The following is a 20,533-nucleotide window of genomic DNA, read 5'->3' on the forward strand; positions in this document are numbered from 1 at the left end:
TGTATCAGAGGAAAAGTATATTATAAGAAAAAGTCTAAAGAGGTCGTGGTGTGTATTGAATGAGTTGTCATGGGAAGGAGAATATGCATATGCATATCAACAAGTATTAACCTACAACAATGTAAATATAAATAACAGTATTAAATATAATACATCAAAGGAGGATACCAACTGGACTGGAGTTTAAAATTTCTGAAAACATTCTAAGCAATGAATAATCATTCAAAATCTTTTCAGTGGCTAATGAAATATTGGAAGAAAAAGTCATCAGCTACATCTTTTGGAAGTAACTGTCTTATGCTCAGACTGTGTGTGTGTGTGTGTGTGTGTGTGTGTGCGTGTGTGTACACGCATGCATGCATGTTTGTGTGTGTATTTATACATGTGTGTGTGTGTTTGACCGCATGTGTATGCACAATAATCTGTGTGAATGTGTTTTGACTGTGAGAGGCTACCCCCCCATGGAGACACTGACAGTGTTCAAGATCTGCTCTTTTGTTTCAGTGTGAAGTTCAAATGCAAAGAGAACCACTACCACAGAATGAACGCTGGTCAAACAGAGAGAGTTTGTATCAACAATGGCTCTCTCTCCGGCTCTGAAATAGAGTGTAATAAAGGTGAGATCACTCCCCACCCCCACCCCCACACCCACCCCCACCCCCCGCCACTATCTATCTCTCTCTCTCTCGCCAGATTTAGAACGAGAACGATTGGTTTGAATGCTTATGAAAAGTGGTTTCAGACTGAGCCCTCGTTACTCTCCCCTTGTCCGATGTGCGGTCATTTAAGGGAGGATGAATTACATTTTTTGTTTAGTTGTAAAGCTTATGACGATATTCGAGAAAAATGTGTTGTATTTAAAACAAATTTAGCAAAGAATGAAGATATTTTTGGAGTGCTTAATCTAAATCAGGAAACTTCACTACAGTCACTTGCAAAATATATTGCCGAAGCGAATAACATGCGATGAAAAAAAAACAACAACAATAATAAAATAGTATCAGGTGTTGCTCATTGTGAAAAGTGAAATCTGTGTTGTCATTCTCATATGGAAAATATTTATGTTATACATTTATATATGTTTTTGTTTTTATTTCTCACTACATGCCATTACTTTGAATGGATGATCGAACTGCACTTTGTTGCACAGATTGATTGATTTCGTTTTGGCTTTGGTTTTCATCAATATTATTACTATTGATGCATGTTGTTATTTGTATTATGAACCCCCATGTCATTAGGGCTGTAAAGCTATTGACATTAAAGTGTTCAGTGTTCAGTGTTCTCTCTCTCTCTCTCTCTCTCTCAGTTAATGGTTGATTCAGGTCTATTTTCTATATTACTTAAAAACAAGATTGATATCTTTTTCTGTTATTTCGCTTTCTTTAGACTCTTTACGCAACACTTACTGAGCAGAAACTTTATGGATGTTAGTCTTCTGTTTTGTTAATACTCACTTGATGATATACTTTAATATTGTCTGTGAATGGTTATAACCCCACTCATCAAAACACCTTCATAAGTAATAACAATAACATATCAAAGTTTCTCTCTCTCTCTCTCTCTCTCTCTCTCTCTCTCTCTCTCTCTCTCTCTCATCCTCAAAAATACAGAATTTGTCAAAGCTTCCACAGTTGTATGCTACATTTCATCTGCATGCCTGTTCCAGTATTTTCATGCAAAATCCAGGTTCCACACGGAGACCCCCACATCGCTTACTGCAGAGGAAGAGACTGGTAAGTTGGCTGGTCGTTGATTTGACATCTGTGTTAACTATCTCCGTTCATACACCTCCAAGTTTCTGTGTGAAAAACACTCCCCCCCCCCCCCACCACCCCCAATCCCCTCCACGCCCACCCAACACCCTCCCCCCCCACCCCCCCCCACCCCCACACACACACCCCCACCCCCCCACCCCCCAGCACCAAGTATTTTAGAAATGATGCTCTCAGTCATAGGCCTCAGTTCATGTCAGTTTCAGTTTCAGTTTCAGTAGCTCAAGGAGGCGTCGCTGCGTTCGGACATATCCATATACGCTACACCACATCTGCCAAGCAGATGCCTGACCAGCAGCGTAACCCAACGCGCTTAGTCAGGCCTTGAGGAAAAAAAAAGAAAGTGAATAAATAATAGATAAGCTTACACAAATAAATAAGTAAATAAATAATAACTATAATGTTAAAAAAAAAAGAAAAAAAAGGTAGTACTAGTAATAATAATAATAGTATTAAATTAATAACAATAATAAATAAATAAATAAATAAGATAACAATGATGATAAATAAGCAAATAGATGTAAAACATGAAGACACACATTTACATATACACCCACACATGCATAACAGATATGCACCGAACATGCAGTTTCACAGATATGAAAGCACAGTTAAATACATATAAACGTACATGAGCTCCAACACACACACACACACACACACACCACACACATTACCCTGCATGTCAAAACGACACAATGGACCTGTGTGCTCAAAACGCAGTCAGGGGCCAAAGGTTTGTCATTGTTCTATTGGTGGGGGAAACTGGCTGCTGCAGCTTCTGAGCTTTTGTTACTATGTGAAAAGTGGTCTTATTATCAACATGACCCCCTCAATGTCACAAAAGTTGCCCATGGAGGTGAAAGAGCTGAAGTGTTTTCAGACAGGAAATATATATGGGCTGGTGCTGTGTGTGTGTGTTTGTGTGTGTGTGTGTGTGTGTGTGTGTGTGTGTTTTGGAGATTGTGCTCAAACTGTTTCATATTTGTTTTATTGTACATGACAGGAAAGTGAAATTCAGAGGGGGCAAGGAAATTTTTTTTGGGGGGAAATGGACACTGGAAACAGAATCTAATTAATGAACCATGCAAACCAGCTAACTTGTAATGCTACGTTTACACGGGATGCAACTAACTTGCAACCAAATTCAAATTTTGGTTGCAAGGCTGGTACATGCGACTGGACGGTCTCCGCAGGATGCAACCGGCGGCGACTTACGTGCAACTAACTAGGCAACACACATGAGAAACCACGCTGCGAGTGTCTGCCAAGCCAGACAGAAAAATCCGTGACACGCGTGCCGCTTGCGTCATCAATTTCCTGTTGGAAACCGGCTGAGACAAGCAGCAAGCTGTGGCAACCGGCGGCGACCATTTTTTCGCAGTTTAGTTGCAAGGCCCTCAAAAAATTATCGGTCTTGGAGTGGAAATAAAATGAGCCTTGCGACCACACATGCAACCAAAAATCAGGAAAATCCGTTGGTTTCTGAGACTGGCAGCGATGGGCCACAACCGGGGGCAACCAGTCTCCACCAGTCTCCGCCGGTTTCAAAGAGTTAGTCGCAAATTTGTTGCAAGTTAGTTGCATCCCGTGTAAACGTAGTTTAAACGCAGATAGTGCCCATGCAGTGTCAGAGTACTTCTACAGTTCTGAGCACATTTATGAATAAGGTGCAGGAATATGATCATGAAAAGATACCTTTAAAGATACAAACTTGCTGGAAAGAATTTATTTATTTATTTTTGTGATAAATATTTTCAGTTTTAGCTTCAGTTTCAAGGAGGTGACAAACCATGCAGACTGGTTCATATACACTACACCACATCTGCTGTTTGAAAAAAAAAAATATAAAAAAAAATTAAATGAGCGGAATCCTGCCCAGCCGAGATTTAACTCAAAGTGTGAAATGAAATAGACAAAAATTAATGAGCAAGTAAATGAATTACAGTTTTGCTTAAATGAATTACAGTCTAACAACACCCACAACTCAAACACCTGTTCCATACCCCACCCCACCCACCCCCCCCACCCCACACCCCCACCCCCCTTGCCCCTTGCCCCTTCCCCCCCCTCTCTCTCTCTCTCTCTCTCACACACACACACACACAAACACACACATACACACACGCTCACTCATGCGCACATAACGCACACACTTACACACTGTATTCGTCTTTGATTCTTCCCTCTGTCAGTCCCGTTTTCCATACAACCCCCCTTGCCCCCCCCCCCCCCCCCCCCCCCCCCCCCCCCCCCCCCCCCCCCCCCCACCCCCCCCCCCCCCCCCCCCGCACCCCCACTCCTCTCTTACATTTTAAGTGTTTATTCTAAATGATGATATTCTAATGTGACACTGTATATGTGTGACGGTATGTAGATATGTTCATACATTTACAATGTGTATACATGTTAGTTTGTATATATATATATATATATATATCTGTACAAATGAACATATGTAAGCCTACATATATATTTTCTTTCATATCAAAGGAACTATGTGTATGTCAGCAGAGAATGTTTACAAAAATACACAAATGCTTTTCCTCAGGGTTTTGTTGTTGTTGTTGTATTACCTCTTCTTCTGCGTTCACTCGTATGCACACGAGTGGGCTTTTACGTGTATGACCATTTTTACCCCGCCATGTAGGCAGCCATACTCCGTTTTCGAGGGTGTGCATGCTGGGTATGTTCTTGTTTCCATAACCCACCGAACGCTGACATGGATTACAGGATCTTTAACGTGCGTATTTGATCTTCTGCTTGCATATACACACGAAGGGGGTTCAGGCACTAGCAGGTCTGCACATATGTTGACCTGGGAGATCGTAAAAATCTCCACCCTTTACCCACCAGGCGCCGTCACCGTGATTCGAACCCAGGACCCTCAGATTGACAGTCCAACGCTTTAACCACTCGGCTATTGCGCCCGTCTGTTGTATTACCAAAATGGAATCTTTTGTTGGATCGAGTGTGTCTACATCTACTCCACACAGCACTTTCAGTTTCTCAAGGAGGCATTACTGCGTTTGGACAAATCCATATACACTACATGACACCTACCTGCTATGAGGCAAATGCCTGACCAGCAGCAGAACCTAACATGCTTAGTTAGGCCTTGAGTGCTTGCATATAATGTATCTGTGTACCTATCGGAGTGGGGTTTTTTGGGTTTTTTTCTACAGAAATTTGCCAGAGAACAACACTCATGTTGCTGGGAATTCTTTTTCTTTTTTTTTTTTTTTGGTGTGGTAGTTTTGTGTGCCACACACATAGCCTCGGTATATCTTCTCATCCAAACGACTTGATGCTCAGTTTGGTTTTCCAGTCAAAAAGGGTGAGAGCAGGATTCGAACTCAGACCCTCAAGGACACTGTGTTGTTGGCAGATAAGCAGGCATCTTGACCATTCTGCCACCACCTTCACTAACCTGCACCTCACCCCCCTATCTCTTCCCCCAAACAGCATCATTAGATTCAGCAGTGACAGTCTGCGAGAGAAAATTGTACATACGTTTTTTTTGGTAATAAGAGTGAGAGTGTGTGCACCTACGCTGCACCTATTCTGTACCTACCTGTAACCTCCTTTTCCTTCCTCACCTACTACACTCACTCCCCCCCCCCCCCCTCCTTTCCTGCAGCGCTCAAAACCGCAGAGACAGACTGCGAGAGAAAACGTACGTGTTTCCGTCAGACGTGGTTCCCAGTCCTGGCTACGTGGAGTTTTTCTGCAAGAACAAGTACTACTGTGTGGATGGCAGCCGCAGTGTTCAGTGCCCCTTGCGGGTGTTTGGCCATGTGATCAACGCCCCAACGTGTAAACCGAGTGAGTGTGTGTGTGTGTGTGTGTGTGTGTCTGTGTGTGTGTGTGTGTAGCATGTTCTTGGCCACGTAATCAAAGCCCGGACATGTAAACTCAAGTGTGTGTGTGTGTGTGTGTGTGTGTGTGTGTGTGTGTGTAGCATGTTCTTGGCCACATTATAAAGTCCCTAACATATAAACCGAGTGAGTGTGTGTGTGTGTGTGTGAGTGTGCGTGCGTGCGTGCGTGCGTGCGTGTGTGTGTGTGTGTGTGTGTGTGTGTGTGTGTAGTTTGCACCATGCTCTTGGCCATGTATAAAGGCCCATGACATTTAAACCAGCTGAGTGGTGTATGTGTGTGTGTGTGTGTGTGTGTGTCTGGGTTTGGGTGTGCGCGTGTATGCGCAAGCATGTGCATAACATGTGCATGGCCACATTATAACAGCCCCCAACATGTAAACCAAGTGAGTGTTTTTTGTGGCCTCTGTGAGTGTGTTTCTTCTTCTTCTTCTTCTTCTTCTTTGTTCAAGAGGTGCAACTCCCATATTCGTTCAATTGTTTCAGTGGGCGTTTATGTGTATAACCTTTTCTTGCCTCCCACTTCCATGTAGAGGTGTTGCTGGCATGAAACAGACTGCCTCGTGGCGGGGAAAGCAGTGACTGATAAAAGAAGGGTGTTACCCTTAGTTAAAGGGCCAGAATGCATCCAGTGGCATTGGCAGGATGGTAAGCTCTGGAACTGCACAGGCGCATGAAAAGATAACATTTTTTTTATCCTGGCACAAGTCCTACAGTATTGCCTTGTTATGATTACATTTTTCATCCTGACACAAGTGGCACAAGTTGTACACTATTACCTTGTTAAGATTACATTTTTTTATCCTGGCACAAGTCCAACATTATAACATTCTTAATGTTACATTTTTTCCTGGCACAAGTCTTACTACAGTATTACCTTGTTAAGATTACATTTTTTTATATTTATCCTGGCACAAGTCAGTAAGTATTACCATGTTAAGATAATATTTTCATACTGGCACATGTCCTACATTATCACCTTGTTATGATTACATTTTTTTTTTAATCATGGCAACAAGTCCTACAGTATTTCATTGTTAAATATTACATTTTTTTATCCTGCAGAAGTCCTACATTCATTTATCCCGCACAAGTCCTACATACATTTTTATCCTTCACAAGTCCTACATACATTTTTATCCTGGCACAAGTCTTACGTACATTTTTATCCTGGCATAAGTCTTACATACAATGGCACAAGTCTTACATACATTTTTATCCTGGCACAAGTCCTACATATATTTTTATCCTGCACAAGTCCTACATACATTTTTATCCTGGCACAAGTCCTACATATATTTTTATCATGCAGAAGTCCTACATACATTTTTTTTTATCCTGCACAAGTCCTACATACATTTTTTATCTTGCACAAGTCCTACATACATTTTTATCCTTCACAAGTCCTACATACATTTTTTAACCTGCACAAGTCCTACATACATTTTTTTTAACCTGCACAAGTCCTACATACACTTTTTTTTATCCTGCAAAGTCCTACATACATTTTTTATCCTGCACAAGTCCTACATACATTTTTTATCCTGCACAAGTCCTACATGCATTTTTATCCTCCACAAGTCCTACATACATTTTTATATCCTGCACAAGTCCTACATACATTTTTATCCTCCACAAGTCCTACATACATTTTTATCCTGCACAAGTCCTACATACATTTTTATCATGGCACAAGTCCTACATATATTTTTATCCTGCACAAGTCCTACATACATTTTTATCCTGCACAAGTCCTACATACATTTTTATCCTGCACAAGTCCTACATACATTTTTATCCTTCACAAGTACTACATACATTTTTTATCCTTCACAAGTCCTACATACATTTTTATCCTTCACAAGTCCTACATACATTTTTTAACCTGCACAAGTCCTACATACATTTTTTTTAACCTGCACAAGTCCTACATACACTTTTTTTTATCCTGCAAAGTCCTACATACATTTTTTATCCTGCACAAGTCCTACATACATTTTTTATCCTGCACAAGTCCTACATGCATTTTTATCCTCCACAAGTCCTACATACATTTTTATATCCTGCACAAGTCCTACATACATTTTTATCCTCCACAAGTCTTACATACATTTTTATCCTGCACAAGTCCTACATACATTTTTATCATGGCACAAGTCCTACATATATTTTTTTAACCTGCACAAGTCCTACATACATTTTTATCATGGCACAAGTCCTACATACATTTTTATCATGGCACAAGTCCTACATATATTTTTTTTAACTGCACAAGTCCTACATACATTTTCATCCTGCACAAGTCCTACAGTAATACCTTGTCATTTCAACACCACCACCACCACCACCACCAACACGGTCACAGGGTGCGGCATCCGGAGGAAGTCCAAGCTGCCGCTGATCGTTGGAGGGACAGCGTCCTACATCGAGGAGTGGCCCTGGCAAACGGCCCTGATGCAGGTCCGCTGGAAGCAGGTGGAGTTCACCTGCGGGGCCACCCTCATTGACGACCGCTGGGCCGTCACCGCCGCTCACTGCGTCACCTCGAAGAACTCCACAAAGGTTTGATTCCATTCCTCCTTTCCTTCCTTCCTTCCTTCCTTCCTTCCTTCCTTCTTCTCTTTTATCTCTGTGTCACTGTCTTCTTCTTCTTCATGCAGAAATCTGCAGAAAAAAAAGTAGAATAGAATAAAGTATGAAAAATAAATAGAATGAAATAGAAATAATGAAAATAAGAATTTATGTGTGACAGTATGATAGGATGAAATGAAATGAAATTATGGTGCTTAGAGCCTCGCCGACCACTAAGGCCATCTCAAGGCTATCGCCGCGTCAATAACTACTACAAGGGTAAAAAAAACAACCAATTAAAACGAGTCACCACTTCAAACTTTCCACTCCAAAGTTAAAAAAAAAACTTCCATAGTTTAAAACCTTCAAATCTGGTTGAAAAGGTTCACTTCTTTTAAGAAGTCCATCAGCGCCCACGGAGGGACATCACGAAACAAAGTCTTCAAAGAAACCGCCGTGTATGATAGGATAGAATAGGATAGGATAAGACAGAATAGAACAGGATGAAATATTACTTGCTTACTTACTGCCGATAATGCCCTTTTTGCATGCAAGGCAGCAACAGTTTCAGTTTCAGTTTCAGTAGCTCAAGGAGGCGTCACTGCGTTCGGACAAATCCATATACGCTACACCACATCTGCCAAGCAGATGCCTGACCAGCAGCGTAACCCAACGCGCTTAGTCAGGCCTTGAAAAAAAAAAAAGAAAAAGAAAAAAAGGTGAATAAATAATAGATAAGCTTACACAAATAAATAAATAATTAATAAATAATAACTATAATGTAAAAAAAAAATAAATAAATAAATAAATAAGATAAGAATGATGATAAATAAGCAAATAGATGTAAAACATGAAGACACACATTCACATATACACCCACACATGCATAACAGATATGCACCGAACATGCAGTTTCACAGATATGAAAGCACAGACAAATACATATAAACGTACATGAGCGCCAACACACACACACACACACACACACACACACACACACCACACATTACCCTGCACCACACAAATAACTGTCACTCTTGCTTCTTTTTTTTTTTTGATCAGTCTTGAGTGGTAAATACTATAATTAACTAAACTATACTGTACTCTACTAAAAAACATAGATAATGTAATATATTATAGTTTGTACCATACTGTACTTGTACCACACTGCTGTACTATACTGTACTGTACTATGACTTACTTGACTCGTGCCTCTTGACTCCTTGTGGAGCATAGAGCTGCTACACAGCACTCCTCCAGAGGACTCGGTTTTGGGGCTGGTCCTCTTCAGCCGGGTCCATGTCCTTCCGGCTGCCTTCATCTTCTCATCCTCCGTGCTTCTTCTCCAGGTCTGCTTTTGGTCTACCCCAACTCTCCTCTTTCCGGCCTTGGGGGGTTCCATTCAAGTGCCTGTCTTGTGGTGTCGTCTGGAGGCTTTTGAAGGGTGTGGCCTATCCGCCAGCCCCATTTCCTCCTCCTGATCTCCTCACTGATGGGCACCTCGTTGGTTCTTTACTGTGCTGTACTATAATAAGATTATAAATTAAAACATTGACTTTTGAATGTCCCAGGTCCGGGATGCTGAACATCTGAGGCTGACCTATGGTCTGACGTCCAGTAATGCTGCCATCACCCACGCCGGCAGGCACAACGAGGTCAGTGCTGGTCTATGTGCCCACGCTACACATAACACATTCATCTTCAATGTCCCTTAGAAAAATGAATGAATAGATAAATAAATGAATGAATAAGTAAGTAAAAGTATGTTGGTCAATGTGCCCATGCTACACATAACACCTTCACCTCGTCCTTTAGAAAATGAATAAATAAATATAAATATTAATAAATGAATAAGTGAAGAAGTAAAATTATGAGTGTGTGTATTAAGTTTTATGCTAGCTTTTTTTTTTTCTAATACATTACATGAAAGTGTGTTATTATTTAAACTCACTGGGGAACATTGAAGGTTTTGACTTTTAACATTCATCATCACTTATTGAATTAGATAAATAAGCAATGATAACATACATTACTTATATGGCGCAAACTCCCCATATAGTGGGCTCTAAGCACCTTACATGAAATAAAGCATATACAGTTGTGCATAATAACATACCTCTTCACATTAAAAAAAAAAAAACATGAAAAATCACACACACACACACACACACACACACACACACACACCACTAAAATACCCAACACACAATAACTCCCCTTTTGCAAAGTCCATAAAAAAAATTGCCCTCTATTTATACCTGTACTGATTTCTTCTTCTTCTTCTTCTGCGTTCATTCGTATGCACACGAGTGGGCTTTTACGTGTATGACCGTTTTTACCCCGCCATGTAGGCAGCCATACTCCGTTTTCGGGGGTGTGCATGCTGGGTATGTTCTTGCTTCCATAACCCACCGAACGCTGACATGGATTACAGGATCTTTAACGTGCGTATTTGATCTTATGCTTGCGCATACATACGAAGGGGGTTCAGGCACTGGCAGGTCTGCACATATGTTGACCTGGGAGATCGTAAAAATCTCCACCCTTTACCAACCAGGCACCGTCACCATGATTCGAACCCGGGACCCTCAGATCGAAAGTCCAACGTTTTAACCATTCGGCTATGGCGCCCGTCGTGTATTGTAAACAATCAGCAGCAGTATCAGTAGCTCAAGGAGGCATCACTGCATTTGGACAAATCCATATACGCTACACCACTTCTGCCAAGCAGATGCCCTGACCAGCAGTGTAATCCAACGCACATAGTCAGGCTTTGAGAAGACAAAAAAAAAAAGAAGTGAAAATTCATGCTTTAACAAGATGTCTACAGTCAACAGTATGTGTGAAAAAACAATTCCTCTCAAACTCGAAAATTAATTCGTTCAACCCTTTGGGGTTTACAGCTTTGGCAGGTTCCCATGCCATACTGATGCACAAAAACAAAGAAAATATATACTGAAATCCAAATTTACTCATGAAGACACAGGTGGAAATAATGTAGAAGCTATTTTCCTTTGTTTGTGGTTTTATGCACTTGTAGTAATGTATACACCATTTCAATGAATGAAACAAAGTTTGACGCCAGGGCAGTGTTGGAGTGCAGGATTGAATGAGTTAATGTTTTAACCAGATGTCTTCCATCACCAGTATATGTGACAGGACGTTAACCAGAATTCCTCTCTCACTTGAAAACAGATTTCTACAATGCCTAGTATGTGTGGTGGGATATTAAATAGAATTCCTTCATACGCACACACTATATGTACAAACATATGTTCATGCATATGTATGTAATGTATATATGTAATGTTTATGTATGTATGTATGTATGTTGTGTATGTATGTATGTAATGTATTTATGTATGTATATATTATATGCGTGTATGTTATGTATGTATGTATGTATGCATACAAGTATGTAAGAATGTATACATGTATGTATGTATGTAAGTAATGTATGCATGCATGCACCTATGTCAGCACTGTAAATCAATTACTCAAACTAGACGTCCCGCAGTCACCATGCAGTGTGTGGTGTGAGTCCGACAGTGACGTCGTTAATCACAGAGAATTCTTCCTCCTCCACCCCCAGGACAAGTACAAAGTGGCGGACATCATCGTCCATGACCACTACGACAGCCACTCACTGGACAACGACATTGCCTTGCTGAAGCTGGCCACACCTGTGGAGATCGGGTACCACGTGGGTGTAGCCTGTCTCCCGATGGATGACCGACACCTGATGGGAGGCGAGGAGGGCAAGGTGACAGGGTGGGGCCGTATCGAGATGAAGAACCTGTCTGAAGAGTTACGTGAACTGCCGCTGACCGTGGTCAACGCTTCGCAGTGCAAAGAGTATTACAAGAATGAAGGTGAGTAATAATGCGAAACCTTTCTTTCTTTCAGTAGAAAGATTCATTTGCTCAAAAGTCTCATCTGAATGTTTCACTGTGCAAAGAGCATTACAACAAGGAAGATTTTAGCTTAGAAAGTATTGTGAAGAAAGGGTACAACATGATTCTATTCGTAAAATATATGTTGGATGTATTTGACCGACCAAATATTCAAAGTTGAATGGATTGGCCAATGATCTGTTAGAATTTCTCCTCTCCCCTCTGTTCCCCCTCCCCCACTACCTTACCCTCCATTCTTCTAAATTTTCTTCTTCTTCTTCATGTTTTTCTTCTATTAGGCCAATTACTCTGGTGATAATAAATTGAATCTCATGTTAATATTGATATTAGCATTATTTTAGTATATTATGTGCTGTTTATTTGTTTTATTTCATTATTTCATTACTTACTGTTTATGAATGTTACTTGATACAAGTCATAATATCGTTCATCAGCCGTCATGATAAAATTGAAGTGCAACGTTGTGAGCACAGTATAAGCTTTAAGCTTGTTGATGCTCTTTTGTCGTTCATTGCGTTGTAATCATGTGTATTGTTGAATAATTAAAGATTATTTAAAGCAAGACGCTCATCTGCCAATACAGAGTCCATGAGGGTTTGGGTTCAAATCCCATTCTTGCCCTTTCTTCCAAGTTGACTTGAAAATCAAACTGAATGTCTAGTCATTCAGATGAGACGATAAACCGAGGTCCTTCTTCTTCTTCTGCGTTCACTCGTATGCACACGAGTGGGCTTTTATGTGTATGACCGTTTTTACCCCGCCATATAGGCATCCATACTCCGCTTTCGGGGGTGTGCATGCTGGGAATGTTCTTGTTTCCATAACCCACCGAACGCTGACATGGATTACAGGATCTTTAACGTGCGTATTTGATCTTCTGCTTGCATATACACACGAAGGGGGTTCAGGCACTAGCAGGTCTGCACATATCTTGACCTGGGAGATCGTAAAAATCTCCACCCTTTACCCACCAGGCGCCGTCACCGTGATTCGAACCTGGGACCCTCAGATTGACAGCCCAACGCTTTAACCACTCGGCTATTGCGCCCGTCAAACCGAGGTCCAATGTGCAGCACACTCCTAGCGCACTCAAAAAAGAACCCATGGCAACGAGAGTGTTGTCTGGCAAAATACTGTCAAAGAAATCCACTCCGATAGGTACAAAAAAATATATATGCATGTGCTCAAGGCCTGACTAAGCACATTGACTTATGCTGCTGGTCAGGCATCTGCCTAGCAGATGTGGTGCAGCAGCATGTATGGATTTGTCTGAACTAGTGATGCCTCCTTGAGAAACTGAAACTGAAACTTGAGGAAGGCGTTTAGATACCATTGTAATATACAAGTTTGTGTTTTTGTACACTGGACTCGACTGTCATCCGAAAGCTTGTGTGGAGTGATGAGCCTGTGGATGCACCATTAGTTTCCAGGTGGGATGAATCAAAATGTATAAGTGAGTTCAGTTTCAATTCTGATGTGAAGGAAACTTAGTACTGGATGTGTCTAGAATCAGAGAATCTTTACTGTTAAGCTGTTCTCTTTCTCTTTGTTTGTGACCACAATTAACAAGCTCTGGCTGACTTACTTACCATGGTGAATGCTGCTACAGACTCAGAATCTGTGTAGTTATTTCTACAAGAAAGAGATTTTGTTTAATTTGTGAAATTGAAAAAAAAAAAAAAAAAAAAAAATTGTCATTTACATTTGAAAAAGAAAAAAAAGTGCTAGATTATACTTACATTCGAAAAAGAAAACATGCTAATAAAAGAGTGTGGAAAAAAAATTTGAGGAAGGCCATGGAAGACATGGTGCAGAACAGTTTAATTAATTAATTATTAGTAATAACAATAATAATAATCATGTACATTTATATAGTACCCTTTCTCTCTAAGAGCTGAGGGCGCTTTACATCAAAGAAAAATATTACAAGTTACATAAAACATTCATGACCACTCTTTCTCAAAAAACCCTCCTCCCCCCTCCTCCCCTCTCCCTCCACACACACTCTCCCCCTTCCACTCTACATTCATCCAAAGTGAGATGACATGGGTGGTGCTGGAGAACAAGGAAGCCGAGAGTGCTTATAGATAGGTTTTAAAAAGATGAGTTTTTACTGATGAGCAAAAAGCAGAAATAGAATCAGATGCACACACATGATGAGGAAGGTTGTTCCAGATGTGAGGAGCAGCAAAGAAGAACGAACGTTCACCATAGGTTGTTGTATGGACACGAGGAAGTTTCGAAAGATAACGGTCAGAGGAAGAGCAGAGATTTCTTGTGGGAGTGTAAACACCGATTAGGTCAGAAAGATATGTAGGTCCTGCGGAGGGGAAATTCATTAGATATAGAGAGCTGAAGCAGAACAGCTGTACCTGAAGGAAGCTAGTAAAACAAAATAGGCATTAGTAGAGATATCTGGTGGTGGCCTTATGTGGCACAGAGCATGGAGTTTTGAATAGTGAGATGCACTCCATTCAAAACTGCCCTCACAGGACTTGTGATATTGATGCTATAATCCATGTGTTCAGTTGTGGCACACACACAATCCAAAATGTAAAAAGAAAAAAAAAAAAAAAAAAAAACCAAACCAAAAAACATACAGCACAAAAACTTTCCAGTGACTTCCAGCGATGCTAAAGTTAGAATACTACAAAATAATAATGCAGCATAAACTCTTGAAAGAACCAGCTGAACTGTCAAGTACATGCAGTGGTACTTTTTGTAGGGTTCATGTCAATGACCTATCAGTAGACGCCCTTCAGGTTCAAGTTCAGGGTTTGGGTCTCGGTTTGTTGAAGGTTGCCTTGTTCAGTAATGTTTTCTTTTTTTACACCCTTTGTTTTATCTTATTCTTGTAGGTATCAATGGAGTGGTGATCACGGACGGAATGTTCTGTGCTATGAGCAACTCGACTCACCAGGACACGACGGGAGGAGACTCTGGAGGACCTTTTGTTATACAAGGTGAACTCTCAAACAGCTTTCATGTATGTGCTTCTGTTTTTTTCTGTTTTATTTGCTGCTCCATCATCTGCATCATTTCAGTGGCATTACTCCCACGCCTTTTTTTTTATTTTTTTTATTATTTTTTTATAGATCAGTCAGTTACAGAGACTGCAGAATGAGGAACTCATGTCCTGTACCGTACTTTCAGTTCTACTGCATGGAAAATGGTGTAGCAGCTTCTTTGTACCCCTGTCGGTTTTTACTGCAGGGTCAAATCTGGCCTGATATGTCCCTGTGTGGTCAGCTGGGTGATAAGCATTATCAGTACATTTACACAGCACTTTCAAACCCCTCAAAGTGCCTTACAGTAATAACATATCAGACACAAAGCACACAAATACACAACAGTACCTGGGAGAAATAGATGTGGATCCATCACAGATATGAAATGGGGTGCATTAATTATGTGTGTAGAGGTGCTTGAAAAGGAATGTTTTTCTATCTGTTTGAAAATAATATTATGTGAGGGATTGTGATGGACTGAAGAAGGCTGTGAAGTTTCAAGGTTTGTACAGCTGAAGAACTGAAAACTCTCCAGCTGTGTTTCTCTTTGTTGAATTTGGGAAAGCAAAAAAATTATATCATCAGCAGACAAGTAGAGAGACCTTTAGGGGACGTATTTGCTTAAAAGGTCAAAAATATATACAGAAGTGCTGTAATTCTTCTTCTTCTTCTTCTGCGTTCATGGGCTTCAACTCCCACGTTCACTCGTATATTTGTGAGTGGGCTTTTTACGTGTATGACCGTTTTTACCCCGCCATGTAGGCAGCCATACTCCGCTTTCAGAGGTGTGCATGCTGGACCGAACGCTGACATGGATTACAGGATCTTTAACGAGCGTATTTGATCTTATGCTTGCGTATACACACGAAGGGGGTTCAGGCACTGGCAGGTCTGCACATATGTTGACCTGGGAGATCGTAAAAATCTCCACCCTTTACCCACCAGGCGCCGTCACCGTGATTCGAACCCGGGACCCTCAGATCGAAAGTCCAATGTTTTAACCATTCGGCTATGACGCCCGTCGCTGTTCCAGAAATGACATGCAAAGCAGAGACATAAGATCTTGTACTTAATACAACTTTCCCTCCCTATAACAAAAATTTATCTCTCATATTTGCTTAAAAGGTCAGAAACATAGAGGTGCGGTTCCAGAAATGACAATGAAAGCAGAGACATAAGATCTTGTACTTTAATACACTATTCTCTCCCCTTAATAAACCGTTCTTACCCCTTGATAAATTTGTTCTCTCCCAGATGAGAATACAATTTTCTCTCCCCATAATAAACCATTCTCTCCCCTTGATAAATCTGTTCTCTCCCAGATGAGAATACAATTTTCTCTCCCCTAAATAAAAATGATCTCCCCTTATCAATACACTGTTCTCTCCCCTTGATAATATGTCTTTGTTCTCTCCCAGATGAGGATGATCGCTGGGTCCTGGAGGGCATTGTCAGCTGGGGGCCCTCCGACACCGGACAGTCAGACAGCGGCGTCAACAGCAAGGCCCACGTCCGGCTGTCCAGTGGGCCGCCGCTCATCAAAATCTGCCCCGGGTCGGCTTGCTTCGGGGGCTACACGCGCGTCGCCAAATACGTCCAGTGGATCCACGAAAAGACCAACGGGGAGGTCACCTCGGAAAGGTGTGCCTAGTGCTGTTTGGTGTGGGCTGCTTGCAGGGGCTGGGGGCTGATGACCTTGTCACACACACTCGCTGACGGCGAACAGTTTCTGGCAACAGATGAATTTTACCACTTTTATCTTTTTTTTTCTTTCTTTTTTTTTGTGGTACCTTCGTCATTAACTGATTTGCTTTCAATGGAAAGAGCAAACTTTAGACTGTTTATGATACTTTTGAATGATCATTTCAAGCTCTTCACTGTAAGAAACAATAGACCCGCCCCTTCTCCTCACCAACATTTTTCGGGCACAGAAAAAAACCAGCTGCAGGCAACGGGGGAAACCCACTGGCTGGTTCCTTTTGTTCCAAGACCGCTGTGGTCACCTGGCACCACTGCGCAGCATCCAAAGCAAGGTCTTCAAACTGCAGTCAACCCCAAAGATAATTATAATGTAATCATGATTATTATTATAATTATAGTTCCCCCAGACCATACACTGGCACATGTAGGAATTTTTTGTTTCTATGACTGCCCAGACTGACAGCCAGGGCAGCAGGGAAGATTCTGCCTGCCTGCCACATGGTGCAGATGTGTGCTGGGAGGAGAAAACCTGCCTGCCAACACAGGTAGACACGGCTGCTAAAGGTTAAGGCACTGAATGGAGATGGGTCCATCCAACAGCAAACAGATCATGGATGGATTCCAGATTGCATTAACTGGCAGTCTGTTTGTTGGGGGTGGCAGGGAAGAAGAAGGGGGGTCGGGATGGGGGAGGTGGGGGTGAAGACCAACAGCTAAGAGTGGCAGTTTCGGATGAGGGGGTCATATAGTGATGGCCTTGTAAATATTGTACATATCAACTCTCTGGATTTGCAAAAAAACCCAACAACTTTGTTTATTGTAGCTGAATTTCAGTTTCAGTTTTCAGTTTTAAGGTGGTGTCAAAGGGTGTGGACTGACGAATACATGCTACGTGCAGGTCATTTTGTAATCCATCCCATCCCCTCATTCACCGACCCCAACAACCCCAGCCCCATGATGACTAAGATGGTCCTTGTCATGCTGACAGATGAACAACACACATATGCTACACCACATCTACTTTAAAAAAATTTAAAAAATTTAAAGGAATAAATACCAGACCCAAGTATGAACCCAACATGCTGGTCAGGCCTATAGAGCCAACTGTAGGGTTGTAAAAAAACAGTAACATAAAATCAAAATAAAATAATCAAACAAGATAAAACAAATAATAATATATTAAAATACAATATAATGAAAATTATGCTGAAGGCAAATGATAAAATAAGATGAAATAAGATAATCAAACAAGATACAACAACAACAACAACAAAAAAAGTAAATACATTAAAATACAGTAAGATAAAAGGCATGCAGAAGGCAAATGATGGAATTGAAATAAGACAGCCGATACACAGTGCACAAGGGGCAGAGCACTGTGCAGATCTACCCTGCCTGCCTGCTGTCCCATTCAACTGGTGTGGAGGGAAGGGGAATGATATAGGTCTTCCCTTGTGGCTGGCCTGTTGTTGTAACTCAGTGGAGTGATGTGCCTGTTTCAGTTTCAGTTTCAGTGGCTCAAGGAGGTGTCACTGCATTCGGACAAATCCATATACGCTACACCACATCTGCCAAGCAGAGATGCCTGACCAGCAGCGTAACCCAACGCGCTTAGTCAGGCCTTGAGAAAATTTTTTTTTTTTTAATAAATAAAATAAAATAAAATAAAAAGAAATAAGTAAATAAATAAATAATAGATAAATACAAAAAAAAAAAGAAAAAAGAACTACTACTACTAATAATAATATTTATAAGGTGCAAAAACTTAATGAAGTCAACTATAAGTGTACAAAAATAAAAATAGAAATAAATAGATAACTAACTAAATAAATAGATGTGTTCAGATCCCATATATGGACCAAGATTTCAAGTGTTTTTTTTTTACTCCCCCCACTTCTCCTAACATTAGACCTTGAGTGGTGGTCTTGGTTCTAGTCTTTTGGATGAGATAAACTGAGGTCCCATGTGCAGCATGTACTTAGCACATGTAAAGGAACCCATGACAACGCAAGGGTTGTGTCCCTGACAAATTTATGTAGAAAATCCACTTGATAATAAAGTGACTGCACTTGCAGACAGAAAAAAATGGAGAAAAAAAAAAAGAACGGGGGTGGCACTGTATTGTAGTGACTCTTTCTCCCCGGACCGGAGACAGCAGCCCAAATGTCATACAGAGAAATCTGTGACAAAAATTATTACATTGCTAATTTTCAAGTAAAGTTATCACAGCAAGCTAAAGTCATGAGTCATCACAGCAAGCAAAAGTCAGGAGTCATCAGGCTATAGAAAATGTGTAACTTTTTTCTTCTGTTTTCTTGTATCCAGATATGCTAACTGAACTTACACACAAAAGGTTTAAGTCTTGAGGACTGTTGTTTTTTTGTTTGTTTTTTTAACCCAGCTTTTCTTCTAATGGAATTATTCACTGGAATATTTATCGTTGTCTTTCATCTTTTATTTCCCTTTTGTGTTTTTTTTTTCTGTTTTGAAAACTTTTTTTCCCCTGTAAGTTTGTTTTATTCACAAGGTCTGGCACATTTTACATGTTTCTTTGAATTTGTAGTGATATTCCCAAAATTTGCTGTTTGAAATATTCATGTAAATACTGAAACGTTTTTGCACTGTGTGTCAATGCATTTATGCCCAATGTCTTGTTGCTTCCAACAGTTAGATGAATTATTTGTATTTGATTAAAACCATGCTTTAAAACATAAATTTTATTTACAAGAGTACTAATGGAGTAAGTATGTCATTGGCATTTGATTAGAATCTGAATTTGTAGTGATATTCCCAAAAATTGCTGTTTGAAATATTCATGTAAATACTGAAACATTTTTGCACTGTGTGTCAATGCATTTATGCCCAATGTGTTGTTGCTTCCAACAGTTAGATGAATTATTAGTATTTGATTAAAACCATGCTTTAAAACATAAATTTTATTTACAAGAGTACTAATGAAGTAGGTATGTCATTGGCATTTGATTAGAATCATGGCTGAAGGTATACAAAAAATACAAATACCTAGCTACCTCACTGTAGGTAGGTAAGGTGCAAAACACCAAAGAAAAAAATAAACTCAGTGGTTCGATTCATGAATACAGAAGCCAGACTGGCATGGTATGTGTTTCCCTGCAAATGTATACACATACATGCTGATGTGCACATACATACATGCCATGCTGCAGACTAGAAAACAAGTGTTCAAAATGATTTGACGTTCATATTGCCTGCTAAAAACTCCATCCTGTCAAAAAGAAAAGACAAAACAAAACAAAAAAAACCTACTAAATTCAGGTAGCACATACTTGGTAGCATAAGTTGGAAACTTGAAGATCCCATAGCTTGTTGTGGCCATGGGAACAGAATTAAAAATCACTGTCAAGGGCTTAGCACAGAAAGGTGTGGCCCAACCTCCCCTTCCGCCGTTTCAACCTTCCCCAGCCAAAGTCGGGAACCCATTCACGTCTGGATGTTGAGGAAAATTGGACTAAAGGGCAAAACACCATGCTGAAATGGATCCTCAAAACCTGATCAGTGGTGAACACTGAATCTGAAGTGGAATGCTTAACCAATGGCTGCTGTATTTCACAGAAGGAGGCACTGCATTGGCACACAGGAGGGAGTCATATACTAAGGGGGGTCACTAACTGCACCTTTCATTTCTCCACGTAAGTGGGGAAGTTGTAC

General features: G+C 40.6%; 1 protein-coding gene across 1 annotated transcript in view; it reads left to right on the forward strand.

The window, feature by feature from the left end:
• The window catches only part of LOC143299720 (uncharacterized), a 47,078-nt gene extending 28,601 nt beyond the window's left edge, over window positions 1-18,477 (forward strand). Inside the window, exons 10-17 of the mRNA XM_076613097.1 lie at window positions 505-617; window positions 1,670-1,736; window positions 5,416-5,600; window positions 8,018-8,214; window positions 9,795-9,878; window positions 11,816-12,095; window positions 14,996-15,100; window positions 16,564-18,477. Coding sequence (XP_076469212.1) covers window positions 505-617; window positions 1,670-1,736; window positions 5,416-5,600; window positions 8,018-8,214; window positions 9,795-9,878; window positions 11,816-12,095; window positions 14,996-15,100; window positions 16,564-16,796 — 1,264 coding nt within the window. The 3' untranslated portion in view covers window positions 16,797-18,477. The remainder of the gene's footprint in view (window positions 1-504; window positions 618-1,669; window positions 1,737-5,415; window positions 5,601-8,017; window positions 8,215-9,794; window positions 9,879-11,815; window positions 12,096-14,995; window positions 15,101-16,563) is intronic.
• The last annotated feature ends 2,056 nt before the right edge of the window (window positions 18,478-20,533 follow it).

Source organism: Babylonia areolata, chromosome 25, assembly GCF_041734735.1.
Source record: "Babylonia areolata isolate BAREFJ2019XMU chromosome 25, ASM4173473v1, whole genome shotgun sequence".
Taxonomy (NCBI): domain Eukaryota; kingdom Metazoa; phylum Mollusca; class Gastropoda; order Neogastropoda; family Buccinidae; genus Babylonia; species Babylonia areolata.